The sequence below is a fragment of the Pseudophryne corroboree genome, chromosome 4 (assembly GCF_028390025.1).
Source record: "Pseudophryne corroboree isolate aPseCor3 chromosome 4, aPseCor3.hap2, whole genome shotgun sequence".
NCBI lineage: Eukaryota > Metazoa > Chordata > Amphibia > Anura > Myobatrachidae > Pseudophryne > Pseudophryne corroboree.
In genome coordinates, this window is record NC_086447.1 from 51675974 (window position 1) to 51697303 (window position 21330).

Sequence of the window (21330 nt, forward strand, 5' to 3'; positions counted from 1 at the left end):
CCAAAGGTATAATGGTGAGACCCTCAGAGCTGCCTCTGTCGTATCCTGTGAGTGCAAGCTCTTCTGCCACTGCCATAGGCGTAATGGTGAGATCCTCAGTGCTGCCTCTGTCGTATCCTGCGAGTGCAAGCTCTTCTGTCACTGCCAAAGGTATAATGGTGAGACCCTTAGAGTGGCCTCTGTCGTACCCTGCGAGTGCAAGCTCTTCTGTCACTGCCAAAGGTATAATGGGGAGACCCTCAGAGCTGCCACGTACCCTGCGAGTGCAAGCTCTTCTGTCACTGCCAAAGGTATAATGGGGAGACCCTCAGAGCTGCCTGTGTTGTACCCTGCGAGTGCAAGCTCTTCTGTCACTGCCAAAGGCGTAATGGTGAGACCCTCAGAGCTGCCTCGTACCCTGCGAGTGCAAGCTCTTCTGCCACTGCCAAAGGTATAATGGGGAGACCCTCAGAGCTGCCTCTGTCGCACCCTGCGAGTGCAAGCTCTTCTGTCACTGCTGAAGGCCGTACACGGCCCCTCTGCCTCACCTAGCGCAGTCACTATGGAAGTTCACCTCCTGCTCAGACCAGGCTGAACCTGGATACGCGACATCTTCCTATTTAACATATCTCATTTAATTAACCCCCAAAGCCCTTTCCATTCTTCGTGGCGCTACGGTTGCTGGGCATGTGACTGCGCATAGATAACCTCCCTGGTGTGTACATTCAGAGCTCATTAGATTGGATTTACTAGGTCAGTGGTTCCCAACCGCAGCCCTCAAGTACCACCAGCAGTTCATGTTTTCCAGGTCTCCTCACAGGATTGCAAGTGAAATAATTTGCTCCACCTGTGGGTCTTTTAAAATGTGGCAGAGAGTAATGAATACACCTGTGCACCTGCTGGGTGACCTGGAAAACACAAGCTGTTGGGGGGTACTTGAGGACCGACGTTTGGAACCACTGTACTAGGTCAATAAAAATGTGCATTAAACTGTAGCAACCAATGGAAAATCTGCTTCCATTGTGTAACTTGTACGTGTCGGCCATCTGCTTATTTCTGATTGGTCGCAGTGGGTTAGTGCATTTTTGCAACCCATGCCGATAGTTCACACAGCTCCCTGTTATAGAACTCATCAACTTGTACAGAAACTAAGGCGGAAAAGTAACGTGAACTATTTTATGGTGTGCAGGTAATAGCATGGTGCTATACAGTAATAATTTACTGTCACCCACAGCAACCAGATGCCGACCTTCAGCAGAACAGTGACGCTAGGTTACTGACAGCAGATACCGGGTCTCTATAGCACAGCGTTGCTCTCTGCACCAGGCTACTGTGTATTATACATTATTGCATCTGCCAGAAGCTTTGTCTGTATTGTGGTGACATTCCTGGAATTATATACGGTCTGTTTCAGTTGCAGGAGAAATGTATTTACATGAGATCACTGGCGATCAGTAGGACACTGGAGAGTGTTTGTACTCTGAGTATATACAATTTACACCAGGGTATATGCTGTCCGGCAGCGGCACCAATCTGTAATGTAGGGTCTGATTCAGTAATGTACGCAAGACCGATGTTTACGCAACTTAGCGATCATCGGGTGGCTGTACATATGTTGTGGTTGCGCTGCTCACTCGCTGAGGTACCTTAGAAGTGCCGCTTGCAGTGAGGGCTTATTTGAGACTGACAGTCAGGGACTACTTGGTGGCGGTTACGGGGAGTGGTGACAAAAACGCAGGTGTTTTGTACGCGTTCTCTGCAGAATAACACAGGGCAACATCTATAAAAACGGGTGTAACGCTTATATGGCCCATAACAACCAATGGGATGTTTGCTTGCAATTTACCCACCTACGCTACAAACATTAGTTAGAATGTGATTGGCTGCCACGGACAGCACTCCCCCGCCTTATTTCCTTTCCACCACACTTAGTAAATGTCCCTCACTATGACAACCGGTGGCTTTGTGAGGCCTCGCTGACAGGGGAGAGTTTGATCGGAGATCACTCTGGAGGAACACGTCAGTAAATTGGAATAGAGTGCACGGCTCCGGGTGATTTGTGGTGCGAGGATTAGGGATCTGATCCCTACAGGAACCCTCACTCACCACCGTTACGCCGGCTGAGGGCTGGCACGTCTCTCTCAGGAAGTGCAGACGTCGTTATGGAACTGGAGGCCATCCAGCTCCTCTCTAACTCGTACAAGACAATAAAGAAAATAGAGATTACTCTACCTGTACGTGACCTTTTGTGTCACGTGATGTAACATATACATATATTTACTCTATATGTCTCCCTAGTACTGGCCTGAGGATGTCACCTTAGTTTCCAGGTGAACTGTCAGGGGAAGGTCCCTCAGTGATAGGAATGACTGAATCAGACCCTTTGTTCTGTATTTAGGGGTACATTTAGTAAGCAGTGATAAGAACGGAGAAGTGAGCCAGTGGAGAAATTTCCCCATCAACCAATCAGCAGCTCTGTATCATTTTATAGTATGCAAATTCTAGATGTTACTTCAGTGCTGATTGGTTGCCATGGGCAACTTCTCCAGTGGCTCACTTCTCCGCTCTTATCACTGCTTAGTAAATGTATCCCTCTATTCTTTATATCTTCCAGCAATAAATAAAACCAATATGAAATGTTCCTACCCAGGCCTTACGTGACGGCAGAACGGAGAGCGCTGGGATTACAGAAATGACATTACGCAGGAAGTCCCTTCTGGAATCAGGATGTCATTAGCAACAGTCATTTATCCGGCAGCTCCTAGTAATAATAATAATCAGGTGTTTCTTCCTAACGAGCCTTCAATCTCCTAATCATCATTATCACCGAATATAGGGAGAACCCTTGTGTCTGGCTCTATCCCAGTGCTCCCAATATAATTACACGGCAGAATTTACACCTGCGCCTTCCTACGGGAGCTCCTTGGGGCTAGGTACTGGAGTAGCAGAATTTGTTGCCCCCCCCCCCCACTCACTACATCAGGGCTCGGAGCAGCAGGGGTAGGATTAGCGAGTGTGCGGTCGTGTTGGGTACACACAATAATACAGAACGTATCTGGAACATCAGGCTTGTGAGGAAGTAAGAGGTCGCAGCTTGCATCCGCTGGAAGGAGGATATAAATCTGTCACATTACAAGGCAGCTGTCAGGACTCGTACATTTACTAATGATGTAGACACAGAAATCCTACCAAATTAACTGCACGCTGTAATCACACACTCCCCCTATTATGTCATTCATGTGATATATTGTGTATGGATGGATAGATTTATCTGAAACTAGACAATTATATCATATAAGATAATACATAGGAGGTGCAGATCACCAGGTCCAAGTTCTAGGCTGTCCTTCCACATCCCAGAGTGACAGCCAGATCAGGGGGGAAATGGATAAAGATCAGCTGATTCATCTAGACCGGGCTTTTTCAACCAGTGTGCCGTGGCACACTAGTGTGCCGCAACCAGTTGCAAGGTGTGCCGCGGAGCCAGCGCCACGTCCTGCACCTTCAGAGTGAACTGTTGGCCCAGGCTCTTCTTAGAGGATCAGTCGTGCTCCGGCCTTGAAAACGATGTGATATCATAGGTCACGGCCGCCGCGTCTCACCACCCAGCCAGCCCACCTGCCTGCATACACACCTTCCAGTTCCCACCTGCATACACAGCTTTCCATGCCAACCCACATCCACACCTGCCTGACCGCCTGCTGCTCAATATTCGCAGAACTGCACTATGAACAACCCCCGCCACTGAGGGACAGGGAGGAGGACAGCTGTTAATAATATTAAATTTATTTTTCCTCTGGGGAACAATAGGATTTTAATAGGATTTATGTGGGGAGAATAAGATTTTATGGATAGATGGGGGGGAACAATGTGAATAATTCATGTGGGGAGCAATGTGATTGTTTTTTCTGTGTAGGCCAATGTATGTGTGGATTTATTTTTACTGTGAGGGCCAATGTGTGTGTTTAGTTTTTTCTGTGGGGAACTGATGGTGTGCCTTGGAAATTTTAAAATATTGTTCGGTGTGCCGCGAGTAAAAAAAGGTTGAAAATCACTGATCTAGACCGTACAATTCTATTATATTTATATTCCATAGCATTCATTTTATTCCATCCCATTTACTGGCTGCTTGCTTTTTTGCAACCACTGCTCTTTTAGTAAAATTATTCGCTCTGACCTTCACTATGAGGCCACCTAACCAGCACAGGTTCCATAGTGTGACCTCTTGTACTGGAATTGGCCTCTAGAATATACTTTAATCCTGAGAAAGAGCATCTTCTCTCTTCTCCCACTTAACAGGTCACAGGCCACGTGGGGACCTCAGGAGGTTCCCGTCAGACCCTTCTGGCCACAAATAAGTGATTCCAGGGCCAATATTTACTAAGAATTCGAGTTTGTCCGATTTGTGGGTTTTTTTCTAAATCCTAATCCGGGAATTCACTAAGCACCAATCTCGGCAGTATTTGGACTATTCGTAATGGTTTGATTTGCAAAGTTCCGAAATACGAATGAATAGACCATCGGTCAAACACGGCTGTTATTTCATACAATACGGGCATTCACTATTCATTCGTATTTGGGTGTTAGTTTCTGAGTGCTCAAATGCGGGTCTGTTTTTTTTTCGATTCGTTAAAAAAAGCAGCAAAAAAATAGACCTGCTTTTTCCAGTCGAGTTTGGATAACCTTGCACGGATCAGTGAGATCTGTGCATGGTTATCTATGGGAAAGGGTCTGTTTAGTGTAAAAACTGAAAAAAAAATTGTGTGGGGTCCCCCCTCCTAAGCATAACCAGCCTCGGGCTCTTTGAGCCGGTCCTGGTTGAAAAAATATGGGGGGAAAAATGACAGGGGTTCCCCCATATTTAATCGGCCAGCACCGGGCTCTGCGCCTGGTCCTGGTTCCAAAAATACGGGGACAAAAAGCGTAGGGGTTCCCCGTATTTTTGAAACCAGCAGCGGGCTCCACTAGCCAGGTACATAATTCCACAGCCGGGGGACACTTTTATACTGGTCCCTGCGCCCCTGGCATTACATACCCAACTAGTCACCCCTGGCCGGGGTACCCTGAAGGAGTGGGAACCCCTTAAATCAAGGGGTCCCCCCCCTCCAGCCACCCAAGGGCCAGGGGTGAAGCCCGAGGCTGTCCCCCCCCATCCAAGGGCGGCGGATGGGGGGCTGATAGCCTTTTGAAAAAATGTGAATATTGTTTTTAGTAGCAGTACTACAAGTCCCAGCAAGCCTCCCCCGCAAGCTGGTACTTGGAGAACCACAAGTACCAGCATGCGGTGGAAAACCGGGCCCGCTGGTACCTGTAGTACTACTACTAAAAAAATACCCCCCAAAAAACAGGACACACACACCGTGAAAGTATAAGTTTATTACATACATGCACACCTCCAAACATACATACTTACCTATGTTCCCACGAGGCTCGGTCCTCTTCTCCATGTAGAATCCTTGGGGGACCTGTGATAAAAATTATACTCACATAATCCAGTGTAGATTCTGTCCTTTGTATAATCCACGTACTTGGCAAAATAATAAAACGGAAACCCGACCACGCACTGAAAGGGGTCCCATGTTTACACATGGGACCCCTTTCCCCGACTGCCAGGACCCCCCCTGACTCCTGTCAAAGAGGGTCCCTTCAGCCAATCAGGGAGCGCCACGTCGTGGCACTCTCCTGATTGGCTGTGTGCTCCTGTAGTGTCGGTCAGGCTGCACACGGCAGAGATACAATGTAGCGCCTATGCGCTCCATTGTAGCCAATGGTGGGAACTTTGTGGTCAGCGGTTGACCGAAAGTAACCTCACCGCTGACCGCAAAGTTCCCACCATTGGCTACAATGGAGCGCATAGGCGCTACATTGTATCTGTGCCGTGTGCTGCCTGACAGACACTACAGGAGCACACAGCCAATCAGGAGAGTTCCACGACGTGGCGCTCCCTGATTGGCTGAAGGGACCCTCTTTGACAGGAGTCAGGGGGGGGTCCTGGCAGTCGGGGAAAGGGGTCCCATGTGTAAACATGGGACCCCTTTCCGTGCGTGGTCGGGTTTCCGTTTTATTATTTTGCCAAGTACGTGGATTATACAAAGGTCTGATTCTACACTGGATTCTGTGAGTATAATTTTTATCACAGGTCCCCCAAGGATTCTACATGGAGAAGAGGGCCGAGCCTCGTGGGAACATAGGTAAGTATGTATGTATGGAGGTGTGCATGTATGTAATAAACTTATACTTTCACGGTGTGTGTGTCCTGTTTTTTTGGGGGTATTTTTTTAGTAGTAGTACTACAGGTACCAGCGGGCCCGGCTTTCCACAGCATGCTGGTACTTGTGGTTCTCCAAGTACCAGCTTGCGGGGGAGGCTTGCTGGGACTTGTAGTACTGATACTAAAAACAATATTCACATTTTTTCAAAAGGCTATCAGCCCCCCATCCGCCGCCCTTGGATGGGGGGGGGACAGCCTCGGGCTTCACCCCTGGCCCTTGGGTGGCTGGAGGGGGGGGGGGGACCCCTTGATTTAAGGGGTCCCACTCCTCCAGGGTACCCCGGCCAGGGGTGACTAGTTGGGTATGTAATGCCAGGGCCGCAGGGACCAGTATAAAAGTGTCCCCCGGCTGTGGCATTATGTACCTGGCTAGTGGAGCCCGGTGCTGGTTTCAAAAATACGGGGGACCCCTACGCTTTTTGTCCCCCGTATTTTTGGAACCAGGACCAGGCGCAGAGCCCGGTGCTGGTTGATTAAATATGGGGGAACCCCTGTCATTTTTCCCCCCATATTTTTTCAACCAGGACCGGCTCAAAGAGCCCGAGGCTGGTTGTGCTTAGGAGGGGGGACCCCACACAATTTTTTTCAGATTTTTTAAGACTTTAATCAACTTTTTAAGGTACACAATGAAGCCCTGCACGGATCTCACAGATCCGGCCGGGATTCCTTGTGTTTTGTCAGGCAGTGTTTTACTCATCACTCCCGTAAAACACTGGCTGATATTACGAATCACATCGACATCGGAAAAAACGATTGTGCAAAACTCGGCAGCTTAGTGAATGATCGTATCAGGATTCAAAAAGTTGCAGTAAAATGCACCCGATACCATTCGAGTTCAAACACCCTTCAAAACGGCCAAAACACGAATCTTTGTAAATATACCCCCAGGTTGGACGGATCTCTGTGCATGGACGTAAATTGTGAGTTTTTGCATACAGCGCAAGCGCAGATGTGACCTTCCGCATCTCTTGCGTTTCTCCGTCCTATGGGGGTATTGCAGACCTGATCGTAGCAGCAAATTTATTAGCAGTTGGGCAAAACCATGTGCACTGCGGGGGGGGGGCAGATATAACATGTGCAGAGAGCGTTAGATTTGGGTGTGGTGTGTTCAAACTGAAATGTAAATTGCAGTGTAAAAATAAAGCAGCCAGTATTTACCCTGCACAGAAACAAAATAACCCACCCAAATCTAACTCTCTCTGCACATGTTACATCTGCCACACCTGCAGTGCACATGGATTTGCCCAACTGCTAACAAATTTGCTGCTGCGATCAGGTCTGAATTACCCCCTATGTATGGAACTCGGTTGGATCTGTCCTTCAGTGAAATTGGGCAACATTGCAAGCACGTGGAACCGCCATGTCTCGTGGGAGTTTTATGGGAGTGTATCAACAGCTGTGTGCAATTATGAGGTGCACATACGTGGAGGGGTAGACGGATCTCTTGCACCTCGGATGGGGCTGCTGCAGGTGCGGCCAGGGCAGATACAGTATAGTGTACCCCTCACAGATGTTCTTCCCGATGGCCCTGATACAGCCTGAAGCACAGGTTAATCTGTAAATTCTAACAATACACCTTGGCAGCCATGATGTTTGTTTAGCGACATGAAAGGAGCCTTCTCCATCATCTGCATAACTAGCTGGCTCTGAGGTGATCTCTTGGCAGAATCCAGCACGGTCTGATGCCCCCAGTCTCTGTGCCAGAGGTTATTAACCCTTCTCAGTCATTCCCTGATTAAAGCAGCTGCAGAACAGGGCTGAAGTTGAACAGTCGACAGTCCAAATTTTGTCAATGTAATGCCGACGTGGTGCTAATGTGATTTAACACAGTTTAACTGTGTCGGCATTATAACTTTAAACATAATGCCATGCTTAAAGTTATGTCGGCACAGTTAACAAGCTTTAAATCCAATTACTACCGAGTGCAGTCGACATTACATTGACGACACTTTTGACTGTCGACGATAAAGTATTCTCTTATTAATATTTTGATCACAAATCACGGGGAAGCATACTGAAGCAGTGAAAAGTGTGGAGAAGTGAGCCAGTGGAGAAGTTACCCATGGCAACCAATCAGCTGCTACGTATCATTTTATAGAATGCACTTTACAAATTTTACCTCAACACTGATTGGTTGCTATGGGCAACTTCAATCACTGGCTCACGTCTCCACTCTTATCACTGCTTCATGAATAGACCCCACTGACTTTTATAAAACTGCAGCTGCTGAAAGTTATCTAAAATCTGATATTATATGATATAACAAAATAGGTTTTAGCTGGTTTGCTGTACAGCGCATGTGTCGATCTGTGTCTGCGATTTCAGTCACAGTGCCCCTTAGGCTGCAGAATGATTGGCATGCTGCAGACGTTTGGGGGCGGGGAAGGGGTGTCATCTGAGTGTGTTTTCGGAAACAGGGGGATGTCACCCTTGTTTTCGAAGCGTGCCTAGGCCAGTGTCTATGCCTTCCGATGCAGGTGTCCGATGTTCACACATCAAAACCAACGTGCAGGAAGAGTGTGAGAGGTCTACTCCATTACCGTGCTCAGTAACAGCGCTGAGGTAATAAGGTTCTGGCACAGACACAATACTCTCCTCTATTGTTCTGAATTTCCTTTACCAGGTGCTGAACCCGGTGCTGAGTGACTAAATGCGGAACGAACGGCCGTGACCGGTCACAAGGGACCATCTCCCCATTCTTTCCCTGCTCCATGCGTGGGGGGAGGGAGCGACCTCACACTCACTCGCCACCCCCCCACACCCCCCACACCAGATCTGCCCCACTGGTCAGCCACGGCGTTCCCCCTCTGCGCCATTTCGGAATTTGTAATCTAATTATAAACTGTATTATACAAGAACAAAGTTACATAATGGAAATTAAGACTGTGAATAAGTGTTTACTCATTTTTTTTATGTTTTAGTTAATGCAAACGTCTGATTGGCTGACTACAGCACAACATAAAACAATGAAATACATTCCTCATCGTAATGGGGGGCATTATTATGAATAACCTGAGATGATTGTGGGAAATGAATGGCAATTACATCTAGCGGCCTGGAGTGGTCCACTGTATGCCTTGGTGACCCTTAATCCAGTACTGATAGGTGCCAATATACTTACTAGAACTATAGATCTAGCACTTAGTGCCCTGAAAAAACAATTCCATGATGGTTAGTTACTATCGATGCAACAACATATCCAACCTTACCTGGAATGGGCAGGGGATGTGATACTCTCTGCAACGCTCTTGGAACCAGGTGGTCTCCCACACCCCTCGGTAAGCCTGCTCGTAGAAATAGCAGCCAATCACGACCAACAGGGGCACAAGGTACAAGACGCTAAACACGCCAATGCGGATCATAAATTTCACCAGTTTGTCCTGGTTTTCCTTCTCCAATGGAATTTCTATCCGCACTCGGTTCAAGGAAATAATCCCAGCTAAAAGGAGGGATACGCCAACCACGACGTTTAGGCAGAGAGGAGCCAGGACAAAGTATCTCAACGCGTGGACGTCATACAGGCCCACAAAACACACTCCACTTATGTTGTCCCCTTCAATTTTGTTCATGGCGAGCAAGATGATGGTAAGAGTGCCCGGGATGCCCCAGGCACTGGCATGAAATAACAGCGCCTTCTTCTCAATGGCTTCGCTCCCCCATTTTGGAACGGCTGCCAAGAACCAAGTGATGGTAAGGATGACCCACCAAACACTGCCAGCCATGGTAAAGAAGTAGAGGACCATGAAGAGCATGGTGCAGGCCTTGTTGTGAGATCCTTGGGTCACACTGGAGGCCTTGTACTGGCCAGGGCTGGAAGCGTTGCACGCCACTCGATCCTCCAGTAGGAAGCCAATGAAGAAGATCAACGACACCATCATGTAGCAGACGGCGTAGAATATGATGGGTCTCTCCGGGTAGCGAAACCTGGTGACATCGATGAGGAACGTCAAAAAGGTGAACAACGTGGCTGAGAGACAAACGATAGATATTACTCCAATGAAGTATCGAGCGAAGGAGAGCTCTTCCCTTCGGAAATACATGTGTGGGCAGGGTGGAGAACAGTCACGTACTCCAAGGAAAGAGTAACCCAAGTCGGGGTCGATTTTTAGCTCCTGAGGGCACCAGAAGCCGTAGTCCCTTTGCACTGCTAGAGGTATGTCATCTGTTGGCTCTCTGGAGACGCTGATGTCCACCATCCGGGGGTAAGGTTCGTCACAATCTGGGAATCTAGAACACAACAAAAAAAAGCATGACGCAGTTAATGGGAAGTCTTCTCCAGCTTGGTGAGCAGCACCTATCTGTTTTTCCTGAACCAGAAAATAGATGAGGACCTGTGAGGTCCATCATTTGATTAGCTACACTGTTCTTACTGTATTCTTTGTCACAAACCCAAGTGACTGTAACTATATAACAGCTGGACCCACGAAGCTGCCATGATCTCAACTGGATAAGTTGGGGTAGGTTCCTAGAAGTGGCATAGCCTCCTCATATAAGTTAGGGGCTGATTTTCTTGGCCTAAACAAACTCCTGGTCATCTGAGTATCTCAGTTTTTTATTTCAAAATAGTGAAGGCCCCCCGTGAAAATTCATGAGCCCACCCAGTCTGCTCATCATCTCAGGTGTATGTTGACTGTCACTGCTGTCTGTGGGCCTAATTCAGCACATCTACGATCAGGCACACTGACTTGTGAGGGGACGCCCAGCACAGGGCTAGTCCGCCCCACATGTCAGGCCCTACCCCGTCGCACAAGAGCATCGCACAGCGGCGATGCTTTTGTACTTGAAGAGTAGCTCCCTACCAGAGCAGCTCCTGCACGCTGGCAGGGAGCTACCCGTCGCCGTGCTGGTCGCAGCGGCTGCGTGTGACGCCGGCGTATGCGCAGTACAGACCTGATTGACTGCTGTGCGAAAACGCACAGCACCGATCAGGTCTGAATTAGGCCCTGTGAGCAATGATGAAGTCATTTCAGCACAGAGGTAGTAATACACTGAGCAATAATTAGGGAATAAGTTTAATCCTTCATGATGGCTGTAAATGCATTTTTATCTGGTACACGAGATCAGTGTGTTCTTTATCCCATAAGCAAACACAGCGTTGTTCATGTAGGTTTTACAGCTATGGAACAGGATACATAGAATGCAGATCACGGCAGGGGGAATTCTATCACCAGGACCAGTTTGTACCCCGTCATCATTAATTACCTGTCACCGGGTAACTCTGACGGCAACTGCCGACATCTGCTGAACGTATAGTCAGGACAGTTCCACATGGCACAGCTTGAAAACCAGATATTAACTTTCTCCTTTGAAAGGAGGAATTAAGTCTGAATATTCATAAGACTGCAGGATATCATCTCACTAAGGGGGAGATATATCGAAGCGTGGAGAGAACTGGAGAGAGATACTGTTAAGTACCAGCCAATCAGCTCCCAACTCTCATGTTACAGGCTGTTTGAATAATGGGGGTCATTCCGAGTTGTTCGCTCGTTATTTTTTTCTTGCAACGGAGCGATTAGTTGCTAATGCGCATGCGCAATGTCCGCAGTGCGACTGCGCCAAGTAAATTTGCTATGCATTTAGGAATTTTACTCACGGCATTACAAGGTTTTTTCTTCGTTCTGGTGATCGTAATGTGATTGACAGGAAGTGGGTGTTTCTGGGCGGAAACAGGCCGTTTTATGGGAGTGTGTGAAAAAACGCTACAGTTTCTGGGAAAAACGCGGGAGTGGCTGGAGAAACGGAGGAGTGTCTGGGCGAACGCTGGGTGTGTTTGTGACGTCAAACCAGGAACGACAAGCACTGAACTGATCGCACTGGAAGAGTAAGTCTCGAGCTAAACAGAAACTGCACAGAGAAGTCTTTTCGCAATTTTGAGAATCTTTCGTTCGCAATTCTGCTAAGCTAAGATTCACTCCCAGTAGGCGGCGGCTTAGCGTGTACAAAGCTGCTAAAAGCAGCTTGCGAGCGAACAACTCGGAATGAGGGCCAATGTCAGTTAGACGCTGACTGACTGGTACTTTATCTCTCTCTATTTATCTCTCTCCAAGCTTTGATACATATGTCCCTAATGGAGGGATGTATCAAGTATCAATTAGACCATGATACATTACGTCCCTGTTTACCTGCATACCACCATTTTAGATCGCTGATATGCCGGTATACTTAGTCGTCGGGACAAAGCAGTCCTGCATGCACCAGCCCCTACATGTGCAGGAAAAGTGCAAGAGACGCTTGTGAGAAAGCTGTACTTTGTGGGGGAAGCATTTTCCTATGCACACCAGACAGGCTGCCTGTAAGACTACGGAGAACCCTGCCTGGGGCAATTCAGCCTCTCATGGAGAACTACAGGTGAAAGGAAGTTGCCCACTGACGTATAACAACGGGTGTAGTATGGTATGCCGGCGGTCGGGCTCCCGGAGACCAGCATACCGGCGCCGGGAGCCCGACCGCCGGCATACCGACAGTGTGGTGAGCGCAAATGAGCCCCTTGCGGGCTCGCTCGCTGGTGGCGCGCGCTATTTTATTCTCCCTCCAGGGGGGTCGTGGACCCCCACGAGGGAGAATAAGTGTCGGTACGGCGGCTGTCGGGATTCCGGCGCCGGTATACTGTGCGCCGGGATCCCGACAGCCGGCATACTGAAGACCACCCATAACAACTACAGTGCATGCAGATGTCAAATACATCCTGTTGTGTTTCAGTACGGGAACTGTCAAATAAATATGAGATGATTTATAACAGTGTTTAAAATAGTCCGCCATGTTTGCTGTGATTTATCCCTGTTACCATGCACCATTCTCTGACCTCCTATGCCCCCATTTACAGGGGACACACACTCGCCATGATTTACTGGCACTCCACAACCCCCCTTCCACAAGCTGTTAGCTCTGAGACAGCGGGGAGCCTGCAATAACAGGTGGTGTCCTATTTCACCCCCACCAAAGTCAAAATAAGACAAAAAAACATCTAAAAGTAATCATTTATGAACACTGTACCCGATACACGGTTGGCCGGAAATCCTTCAGTATTGTGCGTATGGAAATAAATGCGCATATTTAGATGTAAGCAGCGCTGCACGCATCAGTTTTGGAATCTTAAAACAGAGACTGTTCCTGGCGTGACCTTTCCCCTCTAGTTTAATTTATGGAAGCAGACGGTCTCTCAGCTGTCTCCACCGCAGCCTCCTAGTCCTGACCATAAAAGTGCATTATTCCCAGTGCACTTACAGCTCTAAATCATGATGCTTGTCTGAGATATGCTACCACTAGGATACCTAGAAATGTACTGTTCTCTACAAATGGTGGCATAGTGTTGGCTTAACCAATACTTGTGAGAATGCAGGTTATCAATTTTCTAAGAACAAGAACAGACACCATGTCTTATGCCTCAGTGATGTCACTGGTTCCTTATGGTTTATCTCGCAAAATGGCAGCCTCAGTTAAGATGCTGGTTTCTAGTGAACCTACAGCTTCCTTCTTACGGGTATTGGCTCAGTTTACAAAATGGCCGACTCAGTTAAGATGCTGGTTTCTAGTGAACCTATAGCTTCCTTCTTATAGGTATTGGCTCAGTTTACAAAATGGCCACCTCAGTTAAGATGCTGGTTTCTAGTGAACCTACAGCTTCCTTCTTACGGGTATTGGCTCAGTTTACAAAATGGCCACCTCAGTTAAGATGCTGGTTTCTAGTCCTTCTTATGGGTATTGGCTCAGTTTACAAAATGGGCGCCTCAGTTAAGAAGCTGGTTTCTAGTGAACCTACAGCTTCCTTCTTACGGGTATTGGTTCAGTTTACAAAATGGCCGCCCTAGTGAAGATACTGGTTTCTAGTGAACCAATAGTCTGCTTTCTTACATGCATTGGTTCAGCGCAATAGGCTGCAATTTATGATGTTACTTCAGTTCACAAAATGTCTGCCTACACCGTGCTCACTTTAGTGTTAGGGACTCACCAGATGAGGTCGCCTGAAGCCTGGTTGGTGAGCCCATATTTTTGTCCAAAAATTATGCTAAGCACCTCAATTTTGCTCTATGATAGATTGCAGAGTTTATTATAATTATTCTGATTAGCAATGCTTAGTACTAGCTTTCTGTGTGGAACTACAAGTCTCAGCATGATAGCAACTTTTATTATGCTTAAATTAGGGTGTGCAGTCCAAGGTCATTCCACTGCCTCACATATACCTCGCTCAGATGACAAGAACACTTTCATATGAGTAACCCCCCCCCCCTCCTCCCCTTTGTTACATAGGCTAAAAAAACCACCATAAGAAATACTTTACCTGTTACACTCCATTTCCTCTGGCCACGGCACGCCAAACATATCCATGAGCTTAAAACATTCACTGTAGGCTCGCTGGCACAGCCTGCGGCACGGGAGTGTGACCCGCCCATACTCGGTGCAGACGGGCGAGTACAGGGCACAAAGGAAAGGCCTGAAGTCTTTGGAGCACTCCAGATTCACCATAGGGTGGAAGGGCTGAAACACAAACAATGCATTGCAAGATTAGCCTGTGCACACCTACAGCGCAACCATAATGTACAGAAGTAGCTGATTAATAGCCCAAATCACAACCAGGGTCGTTAACAGCAGTCATGAAACGTGAAACCCGAAGCCAGAGACAGGAGCACTTGTGTGAATTATTCATTGCATGTAATGTAATGTCATTTTCTTATATGTCACCGTGAGAGCCGGCAAGCTGGTAATTGCTCACGCTGCAAACACGCAGAGAAATCCGGATTGTGATGCAGCATGGCAGGGTTACAGGTACAAGGTAATGTGATGCAGCATGGCAGGGTTACAGGTACAAGGTAATGTGATGCAGCATGGCAGGGTTACAGGTACAAGGTAATGTGATGCAGCATGGCAGGGTTACAGGTACAAGGTAATGTGATGCAGCATGGCAGGGTTACAGGTACAAGGTAATGTGATGCAGCATGGCAGGGTTACAGGTACAAGGTAATGTGATGCAGCATGGCAGGGTTACAGGTACAAGGTAATGTGATGCAGCATGGCAGGGTTACAGGTATAAGGTAATGTGATGCAGCATGGCAGGGTTACAGGTATAAGGTAATGTGATGCAGCATGGCAGGGTTACAGGTATAAGGTAATGTGATGCAGCATGGCAGGGTTACAGGTACAAGGTAATGTGATGCAGCATGGCAGGGTTACAGGTACAAGGTAATGTGATGCAACATGGCAGGGTTACAGGTACAAGGTAATGTGATGCAGCATGGCAGGGTTACAGGTACAAGGTAATGTGATGCAGCATGGCAGGGTTACAGGTACAAGGTAATGTGATGCAGCATGGCAGGGTTACAGGTACAAGGTAATGTGATGCAGCATGGCAGGGTTACAGGTACAAGGTAATGTGATGCAGCATGGCAGGGTTACAGGTACAAGGTAATGTGATGCAGCATGGCAGGGTTACAGGTACAAGGTAATGTGATGCAGCATGGCAGGGTTACAGGTACAAGGTAATGTGATGCAGCATGGCAGGGTTACAGGTACAAGGTAATGTGATGCAGCATGGCAGGGTTACAGGTACAAGGTAATGTGATGCAGCATGGCAGGGTTACAGGTACAAGGTAATGTGATGCAGCATGGCAGGGTTACAGGTACAAGGTAATGTGATGCAGCATGGCAGGGTTACAGGTACAAGGTAATGTGATGCAGCATGGCAGGGTTACAGGTACAAGGTAATGTGATGCAGCATGGCAGGGTTACAGGTACAAGGTAATGTGATGCAGCATGGCAGGGTTACAGGTACAAGGTAATGTGATGCAGCATGGCAGGGTTACAGGTACAAGGTAATGTGATGCAGCATGGCAGGGTTACAGGTACAAGGTAATGTGATGCAGCATGGCAGGGTTACAGGTATATGGTAATGTGATGCAGCATGGCAGGGTTACAGGTACAAGGTAATGTGATGCAGCATGGCAGGGTTACAGGTACAAGGTAATGTGATGCAGCATGGCAGGGTTACAGGTACAAGGTAATGTGATGCAGCATGGCAGGGTTACAGGTATATGGTAATGTGATGCAGCATGGCAGGGTTACAGGTACAAGGTAATGTGATGCAGCATGGCAGGGTTACAGGTACAAGGTAATGTGATGCAGCATGGCAGGGTTACAGGCACAAGGTAATGTGATGCAGCATGGCAGGGTTACAGGTATATGGTAATGTGATGCAGCATGGCAGGGTTACAGGTATATGGTAATGTGATGCAGCATGGCAGGGTTACAGGTACAAGGTAATGTGATGCAACATGGCAGGGTTACAGGTACAAGGTAATGTGATGCAGCATGGCAGGGTTACAGGTATAAGGTAATGTGAAGCATGGCAGGGTTACAGGTACAAGGTAATGTGATGCAGCATGGCAGGGTTACAGGTATATGGTAATGTGATGCAGCATGGCAGGGTTACAGGTACAAGGTAATGTGATGCAGCATGGCAGGGTTACAGGTACAAGGTAATGTGATGCAGCATGGCAGGGTTACAGGTACAAGGTAATGTGATGCAGCATGGCAGGGTTACAGGTATAAGGTAATGTGATGCAGCATGGCAGGGTTACAGGTACAAGGTAATGTGATGCAGCATGGCAGGGTTACAGGTACAAGGTAATGTGATGCAGCATGGCAGGGTTACAGGTATAAGGTAATGTGATGCAGCATGGCAGGGTTACAGGTACAAGGTAATGTGATGCAGCATGGCAGGGTTACAGGTATAAGGTAATGTGATGCAGCATGGCAGGGTTACAGGTACAAGGTAATGTGATGCAGCATGGCAGGGTTACAGGTATAAGGTAATGTGATGCAGCATGGCAGGGTTACAGGTACAAGGTAATGTGATGCAGCATGGCAGGGTTACAGGTACAAGGTAATGTGATGCAGCATGGCAGGGTTACAGGTACAAGGTAATGTGATGCAGCATGGCAGGGTTACAGGTACAAGGTAATGTGATGCAGCATGGCAGGGTTACAGGTACAAGGTAATGTGATGCAGCATGGCAGGGTTACAGGTATAAGGTAATGTGATGCAGCATGGCAGGGTTACAGGTATAAGGTAATGTGATGCAGCATGGCAGGGTTACAGGTATAAGGTAATGTGATGCAGCATGGCAGGGTTACAGGTACAAGGTAATGTGATGCAGCATGGCAGGGTTACAGGTATAAGGTAATGTGATGCAGCATGGCAGGGTTACAGGTACAAGGTAATGTGATGCAGCATGGCAGGGTTACAGGTACAAAGTAATGTGATGAAGCATGGCAGGGTTACAGGTACAAAGTAATGTGATGAAGCATGGCAGGGTTACAGGTACAAGGTAATGTGATGCAGCATGGCAGGGTTACAGGTATAAGGTAATGTGATGCAGCATGGCAGGGTTACAGGTACAAGGTAATGTGATGCAGCATGGCAGGGTTACAGGTACAAGGTAATGTGATGCAGCATGGCAGGGTTACAGGTACAAGGTAATGTGATGCAGCATGGCAGGGTTACAGGTACAAGGTAATGGGATGCAGCATGGCAGGGTTACAGGTACAAGGTAATGTGATGCAGCATGGCAGGGTTACAGGTACAAGGTAATGTGATGCAGCATGGCAGGGTTACAGGTACAAGGTAATGTGATGCAGCATGGCAGGGTTACAGGTACAAGGTAATGTGATGCAGCATGGCAGGGTTACAGGTACAAGGTAATGTGATGCAGCATGGCAGGGTTACAGGTACAAGGTAATGTGATGCAGCATGGCAGGGTTACAGGTACAAGGTAATGTGATGCAGCATGGCAGGGTTACAGGTATAAGGTAATGTGATGCAGCATGGCAGGGTTACAGGTATAAGGTAATGTGATGCAGCATGGCAGGGTTACAGGTACAAGGTAATGTGATGCAGCATGGCAGGGTTACAGGTACAAGGTAATGTGATGCAGCATGGCAGGGTTACAGGTACAAGGTAATGTGATGCAGCATGGCAGGGTTACAGGTACAAGGTAATGTGATGCAGCATGGCAGGGTTACAGGTACAAGGTAATGTGATGCAGCATGGCAGGGTTACAGGTATAAGGTAATGTGATGCAGCATGGCAGGGTTACAGGTACAAGGTAATGTGATGCAGCATGGCAGGGTTACAGGTACAAGGTAATGTGATGAAGCATGCCAGGGTTACAGGTATAAGGTAATGTGATGCAGCATGGCAGGGTTACAGGTATAAGGTAATGTGATGCAGCATGGCAGGGTTACAGGTATAAGGTAATGTGATGCAGCATGGCAGGGTTACAGGTATAAGGTAATGTGATGCAGCATGGCAGGGTTACAGGTACAAGGTAATGTGATGCAGCATGGCAGGGTTACAGGTACAAGGTAATGTGATGCAGCATGGCAGGGTTACAGGTACAAGGTAATGTGATGCAGCATGGCAGGGTTACAGGTATAAGGTAATGTGATGCAGCATGGCAAGGTTACAGGTACAAGGTAATGTGATGCAGCATGGCAAGGTTACAGGTACAAGGTAATGTGATGCAGCATGGCAGGGTTACAGGTACAAGGTAATGTGATGCAGCATGGCAGGGTTACAGGTACAAGGTAATGTGATGCAGCATGGCAGGGTTACAGGTATAAGGTAATGTGATGCAGCATGGCAGGGTTACAGGTACAAGGTAATGTGATGCAGCATGGCAGGGTTACAGGTACAAGGTAATGTGATGAAGCATGCCAGGGTTACAGGTATAAGGTAATGTGATGCAGCATGGCAGGGTTACAGGTATAAGGTAATGTGATGCAGCATGGCAGGGTTACAGGTATAAGGTAATGTGATGCAGCATGGCAGGGTTACAGGTATAAGGTAATGTGATGCAGCATGGCAGGGTTACAGGTACAAGGTAATGTGATGCAGCATGGCAGGGTTACAGGTACAAGGTAATGTGATGCAGCATGGCAGGGTTACAGGTACAAGGTAATGTGATGCAGCATGGCAGGGTTACAGGTACAAGGTAATGTGATGCAGCATGGCAGGGTTACAGGTACAAGGTAATGTGATGCAGCATGGCAGGGTTACAGGTACAAGGTAATGGGATGAAGCATGGCAGGGTTACAGGTATATGGTAATGCGATGCAGCATGGCAGGGTTACAGGTACAAGGTAATGTGATGAAGCATGGCAGGGTTACAGGTACAAGGTAATGTGATGCAGCATGGCAGGGTTACAGGTACAAGGTAATGTGATGCAGCATGGCAGGGTTACAGGTACAAGGTATTTGGATGAAGCATGGCAGGGTTACAGGTACAAGGTAATGTGATGCAGCATGGCAGGGTTACAGGTACAAGGTAATGTGATGCAGCATGGCAGGGTTACAGGTATAAGGTAATGTGATGCAGCATGGCAGGGTTACAGGTACAAGGTAATGTGATGCAGCATGGCAGGGTTACAGGTACAAGGTAATGGGATGAAGCATGCCAGGGTTACAGGTACAAGGTATTGGGATGAAGCATGGCAGGGTTACAGGTATAAGGTAATGTGATGCAGCATGGCAGGGTTACAGGTACAAGGTAATGTGATGCAGCATGGCAGGGTTACAGGTACAAGGTATTGGGATGAAGCATGCCAGGGTTACAGGTACAAGGTATTGGGATGAAGCATGGCAGGGTTACAGGTATAAGGTAATGTGATGCAGCATGGCAGGGTTACAGGTACAAGGTAATGTGATGCAGCATGGCAGGGTTACAGGTACAAGGTAATGTGATGAAGCATGGCAGGGTTACAGGTACAAGGTATTGGGATGAAGCATGCCAGGGTTACAGGTACAAGGTATTGGATGAAGCATGGCAGGGTTACAGGTATAAGGTAATGTGATGCAGCATGGCAGGGTTACAGGTACAAGGTAATGTGATGCAGCATGGCAGGGTTACAGGTACAAGGTACTGTGATGCAGCATGGCAGGGTTACAGGTACAAGGTAATGTGATGCAGCATGGCAGGGTTACAGGTACAAGGTAATGTGATGCAGCATGGCAGGGTTACAGGTATAAGGTAATGTGATGCAGCATGGCAGGGTTACAGGTATAAGGTAATGTGATGCAGCATGGCAGGGTTACAGGTATAAGGTAATGTGATGCAGCATGGCAGGGTTACAGGTACAAGGAATGAATGTGATGCAGCATGGCAGGGTTACAGGTACAAGGTAATGTGATGCAACATGGCAGGGTTACAGGTACAAGGTAATGTGATGCAGCATGGCAGGGTTACAGGTACAAGGTAATGTGATGCAGCATGGCAGGGTTACAGGTACAAGGTAATGTGATGCAGCATGGCAGGGTTACAGGTACAAGGTAATGTGATGCAGCATGGCAGGGTTACAGGTACAAGGTAATGTGATGCAGCATGGCAGGGTTACAGGTACAAGGTAATGTGATGCAGCATGGCAGGGTTACAGGTACAAGGTAATGTGATGCAGCATGGCAGGGTTACAGGTACAAGGTAATGTGATGCAGCATGGCAGGGTTACAGGTACAAGGTAATGTGATGCAGCATGGCAGGGTTACAGGTACAAGGTAATGTGATGCAGCATGGCAGGGTTACAGGTACAAGGTAATGTGATGCAGCATGGCAGGGTTACAGGTACAAGGTAATGTGATGCAGCATGGCAGGGTTACAGGTACAAGGTAATGTGATGCAGCATGGCAGGGTTACAGGTATAAGGTAATGTGATGCAGCATGGCAGGGTTACAGGTACAAGGTAATGTGATGCAGCATGGCAGGGTTACAGGTACAAGGTAATGTGATGCAGCATGGCAGGGTTACAGGTACAAGGTAATGTGATGCAGCATGGCAGGGTTACAGGTACAAGGTAATGTGATGCAGCATGGCAGGGTTACAGGTATATGGTAATGTGATGCAGCATGGCAGGGTTACAGGTACAAGGTAATGTGATGCAGCATGGCAGGGTTACAGGTACAAGGTAATGTGATGCAGCATGGCAGGGTTACAGGTACAAGGTAATGTGATGCAGCATGGCAGGGTTACAGGTATATGGTAATGTGATGCAGCATGGCAGGGTTACAGGTACAAGGTAATGTGATGCAGCATGGCA

The 21330-nt window shown here is 47.7% G+C and overlaps 1 protein-coding gene across 2 annotated transcripts in view; it reads right to left on the bottom strand.

The window, feature by feature from the left end:
- FZD3 (frizzled class receptor 3) overlaps positions 1-21330 on the bottom strand; it is a 75196-nt gene that overhangs the window by 18625 nt on the left and 35241 nt on the right. For both annotated transcript variants that reach the window (XM_063915037.1, XM_063915036.1), the window contains exons 3-4: positions 14529-14725; positions 9460-10477 (exon numbers count right to left, since the gene is read on the bottom strand). In XM_063915037.1, coding sequence (XP_063771107.1) covers positions 9460-10477; positions 14529-14725 — 1215 coding nt within the window. The remainder of the gene's footprint in view (positions 1-9459; positions 10478-14528; positions 14726-21330) is intronic.